General features: G+C 31.0%; 2 protein-coding genes across 2 annotated transcripts; both read left to right on the plus strand.

Annotated features, from left to right (window-relative positions):
* Positions 1 to 2026: 2026 nt before the first annotated feature.
* LOC140434215 (U11/U12 small nuclear ribonucleoprotein 35 kDa protein-like) lies at positions 2027 to 3091 on the plus strand. Its single transcript, XM_072522306.1, has 2 exons — positions 2027 to 2199; positions 2640 to 3091. Exons 1-2 carry the CDS (start codon positions 2191 to 2193, stop codon positions 3009 to 3011), a joined length of 381 nt encoding a protein of 126 aa, XP_072378407.1. The 5' UTR covers positions 2027 to 2190; the 3' UTR covers positions 3012 to 3091.
* A 1341-nt stretch (positions 3092 to 4432) lies between these two features.
* On the plus strand, positions 4433 to 7071 carry LOC140434214 (U11/U12 small nuclear ribonucleoprotein 35 kDa protein-like). Its single transcript, XM_072522305.1, has 3 exons — positions 4433 to 4611; positions 5052 to 5412; positions 6728 to 7071. The coding sequence occupies exons 1-3, from the start codon at positions 4603 to 4605 to the stop codon at positions 7003 to 7005; spliced, it is 648 nt and encodes a 215-aa protein (XP_072378406.1). The 5' UTR covers positions 4433 to 4602; the 3' UTR covers positions 7006 to 7071.
* The last annotated feature ends 5247 nt before the right edge of the window (positions 7072 to 12318 follow it).

Consider the following 12318-nt stretch of genomic DNA (forward strand, 5'->3'; position numbering starts at 1 on the left):
AAACTAAAAGTGGAGCATACATTCTTTTACACTCGAGCATGGGCGCTTGCACTCTGCGTTTTGGCTGCGAATGATACCAGAAGAATAATGTATATACCACAGACCACTATAAAGATATACAAACAGCAAACATTACAGTTCGAAGATTGAATAAATATTTTAAATACATATAAAATATAAATGGAAATACCAGATAAAATAATAGTGAAACAGAGAAGATGCCAAGAGAATAGAAAACAAATATCGGTACATTGATAGCCAAAAAACACGGGGGATAAAACGTAGCAAACTATAAACGAATATAACTGCTGGAAACAATCAAAAATTTTCATCAAATTACATCTGAAAACTTTATGACAGGATTTCTACTTAAAAACTCATGCGGGTTGCAATTTCCAGCAGGGAGTTTAAATTGCATGAATTATTTATGCATAAATATCGGTCCCCTCAGAATTGAATTTTTGTCGAAATATTTATTCTACTGAGTTTTAGAGAGTATAAATGTTGGGACACCGTGTATGTAAACATCACAACATTGACAGAGAACATCGAGTTCGAATCTAAACTCCATGCATCCATAAGTATGTACAATTTACAAGTATGTCCATTTTTTTTTAAATTGTGATCCATACATAACATAAAGAAAAGAAAATCAAATCTAACCTCAACCTCAAATTCTAATCACAGTAAACAGCCCTCTAGTAAGGTAAGTCCTATAGAAATATTTGGAAAAAAGTTTCTAGCGCCAAATGCGGACGGGCCAAAACTAATTTTATCTGGTGACAAATTTAAAGCGTTGGTTCTGAATTTTAAGAGGCAAATTCAAAAAATAATCTCTGAATTTTAGGCGACAAAATTCAAAAAGTATGCTTTGAATAGAAAATAAATATACTCATACAAGAGATAAAAACTTTATTCTATTTAGAAAAATATATTCTCTGTCCAAAAATATAGTATACACTTACGCATTTTTATATATAAATGTATAACATAATATCAAACGAAGTATACCTATATTATTTATTATTTTAGGACCATATCTGTTTTCCATTACGTTAACAAACCAAAGTCCCGAAAACGACAAAATAAAACACAGATATTCTGACACTTGTTTATTTGTATAATTTTCTTTGGTGAAGTATTGGCAACAAATATCCTCCTCCTCATTCCTTAAGCCCTTGTCAGGGTGTCTACAAATATAGATCCCTCTATATTCAGTAATACTGGTTTGTTATAAGTTCCATACCTTTTAAAATACTCTTCCTTAAAGAACCATCCGTAGATAATAAAGTGTAAACTCTATCATTTCTGCGATCTTGCTCTTCAGGATCATCACAAATTAGTATGTAACTATTGCTCCGAAGTAGAATAATTAATGCTGCTCTTACCTGGTGTTTGTAAAAATAAACTCCTAATCCTCAGAATGTTTGATATTTAACAGTCCTTCGTCAAACCGTTGATTGAACATTTCAATCAACGGTCAAACCAACTAACTTTACCAATCCACAAAAAATATTCTTTTGATTTTTTCATACCATTTTGGTGCTGTACCTTCTTCTCTTTTAGCAATGTGTATTAGATATATAAAATTTTATATACTGTTTTTATCTTCTATTTCTAAAATTTGGGATACAATGTTTTTTTTTGGCGCCATTTGCCATTTGCATTTTGCAAAGACGTGGATTACAATGTTGCCATTAACACATTTTTTTTCGGTGAATACTCAAAATTCTTTAGAAATAAGTTATTGTAAATTTTGTGGTTGTGATTTTAGTAGAATTTACTAAAAATCTTTGTTTTTTGGAAAACATCGTATAGTATAATCATTATTTGGGTAAATACGCAAAACTAGTAAAATCATGGCAACAGCACTTATATCAACGTCACACGCCTCTTGACATGTCATACCTCGCCTCCACCTAACGAACATGACTAGTAGCGCCGTCGCCATTAGAACGGCTGGACCCATGCAACTCACTCTCCCCACATGTCCTACTCCACTTACACTACTATTTGTGGTATATACTGTGATTCTAATTTATGTTTTTTATAGGAACTGGGAACGTGGGAACAGACATAAAAACAAAACAATCTATGTTTACATTTTAAACAAACAGACAAGACTACAATTACCCAACATAAGTAATAGAAAATTAGAAAGAATTATTAAATTACAAAATTACATTTATTATGTCTGAGGTACGTCAAGTTACTTTATATTTTAATGTATGTTCTGGAACAGTATTATGTTGTTATTAATTTGTTGCTGTTATATGAGATTTGCATACAGTAAACTTATTTTTCCAAGTATATTTAATTAAGATACGATCATCAGTGATATATAGTAGAGGGCATTACCAAAGAATATAGAGGCATATATGCAGTCTAAATTCTTTGCTATTGGGCACCAATATTGCTTCAGAGGAGACTCTAGCAAGTAAGGAGAATAACAAATGGAATATTTCTCAGGCTCTAAGAATCATGAGTTAATTCTTAAAAATTGAACTTACATGCTTGTAATTATTAAAAAATAGTAAAACTAAAGACATATCATTCCATATATACTCAAAGAATAGAAATATTTAGTAACCTTTTAAAACACAATTTTCATTTTTGTTTTAACATTACATTATTTATAGAAAAAGACTGAAGAATGGTCAAAATATGCAAAAGTGTTTGATCCAATAAAAGTAGGATCTATAGATGGAACAGATATAGAGCCACATGACAGAGCTGTGGAAAGAGCTATGTATTCAACATACGTTCCCAACAGGCATGTGAAAGGAAAACCAGGATGTACACTTTTCGTTAGTAGATTGAATTACAACATTACCAAAGAAACTATCAAGGAAGTATTTTCACAGTATGGGAGGTTAAGGCGTTTTAGATTGGTAAAGGATGTTGTAACTGGTATGCCTAAAGGATATGCATTTATTGAATATGAAAATGAGAGTGCAGCAGAAGAAGCTTATCAAAAAGCAAACAAATTAAATGTAGAAGGTAAGTTATGATAATATTTTCTGTTTTGTAATTTGTAATGATTTCAATTATTTGAAGGTAAGTTTTGATTTTATCTATCCACCAACTAAAATTTACTCCTCATGTATTTAATGATCATAGGGGATTGATTGAATACCAGGTTCAAAAATGTTTATTATCATTACAAACTTGTTCATTTTCAAACATGCTTATGTAACATGTATAATAATGGAAATGTTTTCAAGCATTATTACTTTAAGTGACCAATGGAAAATAATCTTTTGTCAATTTCTTTGCAATGAAATATGAAGGAGATGGTTTTTGATGAATGTTTTTGTTTTCTGAGATATTTTTTCAGGACTTGTCATATTTTTGGCTGTATACTCAACAGTAATATGATAATATACATATTACTGGAAAATATAGAGCCAGCAAACAAAAAATTGTAATTCAGATAGGCCATGTAATATGCCTTCCTTCATTTGGGTGGTTAGTCACTCCTATTAGCTCAGTATAGATAAAAGCTGTTATGATAATGAACTTCATACCTACTAAACCCTATTCATTCTACAAATTCCCAATCGTCAATAGAACCACGTGTAAGCCAAACAGGGTCGTACTGATGTACGACCTATGTATTATATGATTTTTAAAAATATTTACTTTTGAAACTGTTAGTGTAAGAATTTCTTGAAATTTAATCATTATATCACAATTTAACTAAACTCTAAAAAATAACACAACCAGTAAATAACTTAACAATAACTATAACATAAATATAACACAATATATTAACTTAAAAATCAACACGATACAATTTGAATTTAAAATGCTCGCAAGTTGGGATCTGTAACATGAAAATCTGTCTCGCTTACGGTAATAAATTAAATTTAATAGGCTCTAGACGAATGAGACGGCAAATATCAACACATGCTCATGTTTACTGATGGGAATTTGGTAAACGAATAAACTTTAGCCCATGTCTGTCCAATACATATTTTGTCATGTGCTTGGCCTGGTATATTTTTCTATTGGTAGTTGTACTGTGTGTGGATCTAGACTCTTATACAGTCCAGGACAGTTCTTTTGGGCACTTCTACTTGGCTCTGGACTGAAGTAATTTGTAGTTGATCCACTTTTAGTAAATTCATCAGTTTTTCTCGGCATTCACAATGCAAGAATTATAAGAGAATTTATTATTCTTACTTCAAATGTTTTTCTTATCTTTGTTTTTTGGAAAACATCGTATAGTATAATCATTATTTGGGTAAATACGCAAAACTAGTAAAATCATGGCAACAGCACTTATATCAACGTCACACGCCTCTTGACATGTCATACCTCGCCTCCACCTAACGAACATGACTAGTAGCGCCGTCGCCATTAGAACGGCTGGACCCATGCAACTCACTCTCCCCACATGTCCTACTCCACTTACACTACTATTTGTGGTATATACTGTGATTCTAATTTATGTTTTTTATAGGAACTGGGAACGTGGGAACAGACATAAAAACAAAACAATCTATGTTTACATTTTAAACAAACAGACAAGACTACAATTACCCAACATAAGTAATAGAAAATTAGAAAGAATTATTAAATTACAAAATTACATTTATTATGTCTGAGGTACGTCAAGTTACTTTATATTTTAATGTATGTTCTGGAACAGTATTATGTTGTTATTAATTTGTTGCTGTTATATGAGATTTGCATACAGTAAACTTATTTTTCCAAGTATATTTAATTAAGATACGATCATCAGTGATATATAGTAGAGGGCATTACCAAAGAATATAGAGGCATATATGCAGTCTAAATTCTTTGCTATTGGGCACCAATATTGCTTCAGAGGAGACTCTAGCAAGTAAGGAGAATAACAAATGGAATATTTCTCAGGCTCTAAGAATCATGAGTTAATTCTTAAAAATTGAACTTACATGCTTGTAATTATTAAAAAATAGTAAAACTAAAGACATATCATTCCATATATACTCAAAGAATAGAAATATTTAGTAACCTTTTAAAACACAATTTTCATTTTTGTTTTAACATTACATTATTTATAGAAAAAGACTGAAGAATGGTCAAAATATGCAAAAGTGTTTGATCCAATAAAAGTAGGATCTATAGATGGAACAGATATAGAGCCACATGACAGAGCTGTGGAAAGAGCTATGTATTCAACATACGTTCCCAACAGGCATGTGAAAGGAAAACCAGGATGTACACTTTTCGTTAGTAGATTGAATTACAACATTACCAAAGAAACTATCAAGGAAGTATTTTCACAGTATGGGAGGTTAAGGCGTTTTAGATTGGTAAAGGATGTTGTAACTGGTATGCCTAAAGGATATGCATTTATTGAATATGAAAATGAGAGTGCAGCAGAAGAAGCTTATCAAAAAGCAAACAAATTAAATGTAGAAGGTAAGTTATGATAATATTTTCTGTTTTGTAATTTGTAATGATTTCAATTATTTGAAGGTAAGTTTTGATTTTATCTATCCACCAACTAAAATTTACTCCTCATGTATTTAATGATCATAGGGGATTGATTGAATACCAGGTTCAAAAATGTTTATTATCATTACAAACTTGTTCATTTTCAAACATGCTTATGTAACATGTATAATAATGGAAATGTTTTCAAGCATTATTACTTTAAGTGACCAATGGAAAATAATCTTTTGTCAATTTCTTTGCAATGAAATATGAAGGAGATGGTTTTTGATGAATGTTTTTGTTTTCTGAGATATTTTTTCAGGACTTGTCATATTTTTGGCTGTATACTCAACAGTAATATGATAATATACATATTACTGGAAAATATAGAGCCAGCAAACAAAAAATTGTAATTCAGATAGGCCATGTAATATGCCTTCCTTCATTTGGGTGGTTAGTCACTCCTATTAGCTCAGTATAGATAAAAGCTGTTATGATAATGAACTTCATACCTACTAAACCCTATTCATTCTACAAATTCCCAATCGTCAATAGAACCACGTGTAAGCCAAACAGGGTCGTACTGATGTACGACCTATGTATTATATGATTTTTAAAAATATTTACTTTTGAAACTGTTAGTGTAAGAATTTTTTGAAATTTAATCATTATATCACAATTTAACTAAACTCTAAAAAATAACACAACCAGTAAATAACTTAACAATAACTATAACATAAATATAACACAATATATTAACTTAAAAATCAACACGATACAATTTGAATTTAAAATGCTCGCAAGTTGGGATCTGTAACATGAAAATCTGTCTCGCTTACGGTAATAAATTAAATTTAATAGGCTCTAGACGAATGAGACGGCAAATATCAACACATGCTCATGTTTACTGATGGGAATTTGGTAAACGAATAAACTTTAGCCCATGTCTGTCCAATACATATTTTGTCATGTGCTTGGCCTGGTATATTTTTCTATTGGTAGTTGTACTGTGTGTGGATCTAGACTCTTATACAGTCCAGGACAGTTCTTTTGGGCACTTCTACTTGGCTCTGGACTGAAGTAATTTGTAGTTGATCCACTTTTAGTAAATTCATCAGTTTTTCTCGGCATTCACAATGCAAGAATTATAAGAGAATTTATTATTCTTACTTCAAATGTTTTTCTTAAAACTTTTATTTATATAATAATAATCTGCTTTTTCTTTTTGTGTTTTATTACTAATCCTGATGTGAATACACTGTTTTTTTTTTAGTTTTATTTTATTTATTTTCTGTTTTAGGAAGTATTATATTTGTTGACTTCGAATGTGAACGTTTATTGAAAGGCTGGAAACCAAGAAGGCTCGGTGGAGGTTTTGGTGGCAAAAAAGAATCTGGTCAGTTAAGATTTGGTGGCCGGGATCGACCATTTAGAAAACCCATAAGCCTTGAAATTAAAGAAGAGGAGGAGAGGAGAAAACGAGAACAGAGACGATTAGCAATGAAAGACGATAGGAGTAGAGATAAAGACCGTTATTATAGACGAAAAAGACCGAGATCACCTGGAAGTAGAAGTTAAAATATGAAAATTCATATTTATGTTTGTGATATAACTATATACTTTTAATATAGATAAAAATAAATTGTGTCTATATAAATTATTCTTATTTTTATCCACACGTTTCCTCCTATATTACATCAACGTCAATAGCAATTCTTTTCCTTATTCTAATCGTTTTATGTGTGACAGGTAGCTATTCTAGACAGAAATCTTAGTAATCTGGTTTAGTTAAAATGAAAACATATTTGAAACAAATAAATAACAAAATAAAATTATATTCGAAAGGCTGGGTACATAATTTAAATGCCAATCCGACAGGGTCGGCACATACAATTAATGTCATAAAATTGAAACGACAATTACGATTTGTGAATAGACACGCGGCGAAGAAAGGAAGGCGGGTTAGACGACTAGAGATAGACGAATCGATCAACCCTCGGTCCGGTGAGGAGCGGGAAGTGACTAATCAACACTTAGCCACGGAAAAAAATAGTCTGTTTTAGATCAACACTCCAAGAACGGGTAAGGAACTACCACTAAACCAACACTCTAGCACAGTGGTTCCCAACTGGTGGTCCGCGGACCCCTTGGGGCCCGCGAGGTATGACTGAGGGGTCCGCAAGATATAAAAATAAATATATGAAGAACCAGGGAGAAAAACGGTATGTCCATTTTGCAAATTTTTTTAGGAAAGCGAAAACAGAGTTTTTCTCTCTAAATCTTTAAAATTAAAAACATATATCGCGCAAACTCAAAGTTATATCAAATTTTAGATTGTTAACTATAATTTTGTTTATATACTTAAAAAAAAATATTTTCGTGTAAGACAGATTCGGCCTACCCTCTTCACCACCACTGGCACTGGAACTAGATGGGACCCTGCTTTGGCTTTATGCATCCGTTAAAATGCGTCGCTGTCTGTTTGCATTACAGAGATGTCAGTCGGCTATTGTTAGTAAGTTAGTTAGTTCATTGCTAGTGCGGTCCCTGACCGTGTTGAATCGTGTGATTTTGTGCAACATTTTAAAGCTTTGTTTCTCATGGAAAGTTACATTATGCGTTATGGACCGTTGGTTAAAATGTGGATCGTTAAAACGGGATAGATCTACAGACGAAGAGGGAGAAAATGCATTCAATGTTAAAATTAAAAAGTCAATGACTCTCGAACCGAACTTGTCAGTGTCTCTTGAACCCAACTCGTCAGCATCTCTTAAACCTAATTCGACCAAGATCAGTGCTGCAAAAATTAGAAAATGCAACTCTGATTACTTGGAAATGGGTTTCACGTTCACTGGCCCTGAGCAACAGCCTAAACCTCAATGTGTATTTGCTACGAAAGCCTTTCGAATTAGTGTATAAAGCCAGCAAAACTCCGTCGCCATCTTGAGACAAAACATCCAGAGTAAGTCATTCGATTTTTTTTAAAACAAACTAGGAGAGCTTAAAAGTTCTCGTAAAAACATTACTAAACACTATGGTGCAAATGTAAATGAAAATGCAACCCTTGCATCTTATGAGTTATCTCAGCTTGTCGCTAAATGTGGAAAAAAAACACAATTGCTGAAGAACTTATACTACCATCAGCAATAATTCTATGCAAGAGAGTGTTGGGTGATGCGGTTGTTAAGATAATAAGTACTGTTCCGCTCTCTGTCCAAAGACGAATTTCAGACTTAGCATTAGCGACATGTTTGCTCTTCAATTGGACGAAAGCACATTGGACAAGAAAAAAAATAATAATAATGTGTTTTGTTCGATTTTCCTTCCTTCCTCCTCCCTTCCTTTTCCAAAATCCTTCCGTTTGTAACAACCTATCGGTATGAGCAAGCATTTTCTTTCATGTGCTTCATGAAAGACAAATATACATAGAAATCGGCTTGACATACGGTTGGGTTTCAGAGTGAAAGTTTCAAGTTTGTAACCTAATATTACAGAAATAATGGATTCTAAGGTTAAATTCAACGTATCTCATTAATTGAGGAGTGAAAATTAAAACCAATAATGTACTTATGTAGGTACTCTGTATTTTCACAAATAAATCCTAAATAGCATTAGTTTGATTTATGTTTTCACATATTTTGGCTCTTTTCAGGTAACTTTAGGTTTGTTTAGGTCTTTAGGAAATAGTGGGGGTCCTCGTCATTGTAGTACCTTGATGAAGGGGTCATTGGAAAAATTTAGTTGGGAACTCCTGCTCTAGCAGAAGCGGTTAGCCTTCAGTCAACACCCTAGGGCCAGTGGAGTTGTTGCCAGATCAACACTCTGATATAACTCGATTCTTACTTTGTTTCATGCTTTATCCAAACTCTATATATATATATATATATATATATATATATATATATATATATATATATATATATATATATATATATATATATATATATATGTTCGGATAAGTTTCCGCGGTCAGATGAATGAAAATTACTGAGTTCTCGGGAAGAACCGCGTTGAGAATTTAAAACTCGACGTTTCGGCACCCATTTTGGAGCCATTATCAAGAGGGATACGGTTCACACTGGGGAGTAGGCAGATTGAGACCTCAGTGCCGAGAGACAGTTCTTGCAATATAGAACACGATACTGGTACGTCTCGAGTGAGGGGAGTAGGCAGATTGAGACCCCGAACTCGAACCGAACCGTATCCCTCTTGATAATGGCTCCAAAATGGGTGCCGAAACGTCGAGTTTTAAATTCTCAACGCGGTTCTTCCCGAGAACTCAGTAATTTTCATATATATATATATATATATATATATATATATATATATATATATATATATATATATATATATATATATATATATATATTGATACGATTAGGGTTTATAGAAAATAATTTATAAGTTATATACTACATAATATTAGATATTTGGTTGTTTTAAATAAGTTATATACTAGAGAATTTTATAAAAAATATTTATGTGAGGGCATTTTAAGAAATTAGCATATAATAATTGTAAAAAGTTGTATTTTAGTAGTTATGATTTGGTAGATACATTTAAGTGAGCCATGTGACTAGGCAACCAACTATACAAACTCTGTCTCCAATTTGACATTTTAGGAAATAATTGGGAATATAAAGTGGGGTTATTATAATAATATTGTTTGAAATGTGTATTTGATTAAATTAGAGTGTTAGTTACTAATTTGAATGTTTATTCTGATCTGAAAAGCCTAAATGTCAACAAAATTATTAATAGAAAAGAATGGAATTCTCTGGATCTCCGGAGATGGCCATGTTTGCGAAATGGTTTGTTCCAGAAAATTCAGACATGTATTAAATAGAACTGAATAGAACATGATATCTTACGAGATGGTTCTAGAAATCCAAAAACATATAAATACCCGTGATTTGGATTCAAGATGGCAGTTTTTAAGTTTTTAGTCAGAAGTCAAGCAGTTTATTATGAAAGTTAGTTAGAGTCAGTGAATCAAGTACAAATAGTCCAATAGTTTAATATAGTGAGTTAAATGAAGATTAAAAATTATGCATATAATTTAATGCACATTTATAATTATACACAAATAATTATTGAAGATAAAAAAAGGTATATTGGAAGAAATTAAATTATATTATGGTTGGAGATTAGTATAAATCAACTTATAATAATTGGATATTGGTATATTGAAAAGAAGAATAAATATAAATGCTGTTTGCTGGTTTGATTGGTGGTATATAAATGCTGATGAAGAAAAATATATCTTAAATTAGTAGAAGCTGATAATTGAAAAAAGAAATTTAACAAAAACAAGGATAACCGAAGTACGAAGACTTTCAGTGGTGATTAGAATATATATAGTGGAAAACAGTTCATTTAGGCATTCAGTGAAAGAAAGGTACAAAATTTTGTTAATATAATTTAGTTAGTGTCATAACAATTTCAATTTTGAAGATAGTTTGTTTAAATTTTAGATTGTCTATAGAATTTAATTAGTTTTATAAGAATATCAGTTTAAAGATAGTTTATTTTAAATTTACATTGACTAGGTTAGATATATATGTGTGTTTCATAATAGTTATAATAAAGATAATTTAAAAAAGTACTTACAAGCTAATTCTTTGAGAACCGCGATAAAAACCCTATATTATTAAAAATACTCATTGCTCATCATTCAAACAAAAAACACATCATAACAATTTGGCACCCAACGCGGGGCTCTCTATTTAAAAGAATTAGTTTGGGAAGATAAGTGCTCTCATATAATTAAATTAATTATCAGTAGAAAGGAAAAATTATAGAATTTATTTTTAATTATATTTGAACAAGTAAAGTCTCAAAATGTCTCAAGGAAAGAAAGGTACAAGAAGCAAAAAGAATGAAGAAGATGTGGAAGTAGAAACACAACCTATACAAGAGGAGAGTTTGTGTCATTAATGATGCAGATGAACAAGACAATAGAAGAGAATTCAAAAGAAATCAAAGAAGACATAAAAAAATTGGAAGAGAATTCAAAAGAAGTCAAAGAAGACATGAAAAAAATGGAACAAAAATTGGAAGAGAATTATAGAAAATTAGAAAAGAAAATAGAAGATAATAATAATAAAATTGTAAAACAAATGGAAAAACAAATGGATAAAAAACTTGAAGCTGCAGAGAAAAAAGTAGCAAATGAAATAAAAATTATACGGAAAGACTACAAGAAAAGGATAGACAATGAGAGGACAGAAGTAAAGAGGATTATTCAAGATAATAAGATAGATATAGAACAGAAAATAGAGTTACAGAAATGTAACTTAGAAGTAAAAATTAACGAAGACAGGAGAAACACAGAAGAAAAATTAGACGATATACAACAAAATATCCAAATAAATAGTAATCAAATAAGAAATGTGGAACAGAGAATAGATGATATTTCACAAATGAGAGACATAGGGAGACCTTATTTAAATTTAACAAATGAGACTGGGATTAAATTCTCTGGTAATATAAAAAATTTGCATCCTAGAGTATACATAAATAGTTTAAAACATAAATTAAGATTTGTGAATAATATTAATGATATTAAAGATTATATTAGAATGACATTAAATGACAATGCAGCAACTTGGTTTGCTAGTATTGAAAATGATTTAGATAACTTTCAAACATTTGAAAATAAATTTTTAAATTATTATTGGGGTGAATTAGAGCAAGCAAAGTTTAGAGAAATTCTATATTTTGGAAAGTATAATCAAAATTTAAAATCAAATATGGTAGATTATGCATTGAAATTGATAACAGTTGCAAAATATTTAGAACCACCAATTAGAGAGGATGAAACAGTCTTAAATGTATCTAGACATTTTGATGCTGATGTTGTGCAAACCGTAACTGTACAAAATATTCAAA

The sequence above is a fragment of the Diabrotica undecimpunctata genome, chromosome 2, assembly GCF_040954645.1.
Source record: "Diabrotica undecimpunctata isolate CICGRU chromosome 2, icDiaUnde3, whole genome shotgun sequence".
NCBI lineage: Eukaryota > Metazoa > Arthropoda > Insecta > Coleoptera > Chrysomelidae > Diabrotica > Diabrotica undecimpunctata.

What these genes read in the sequence shown, in the direction of transcription:
- LOC140434214 (XM_072522305.1), top strand. An exon ending in AAACAAATTAAATGTAGAAG is followed by an intron (nt 5,413 to 6,727) that starts GTAAGTTATGAT and finishes TTTCTGTTTTAG; the next exon opens with GAAGTATTATATTTGTTGAC.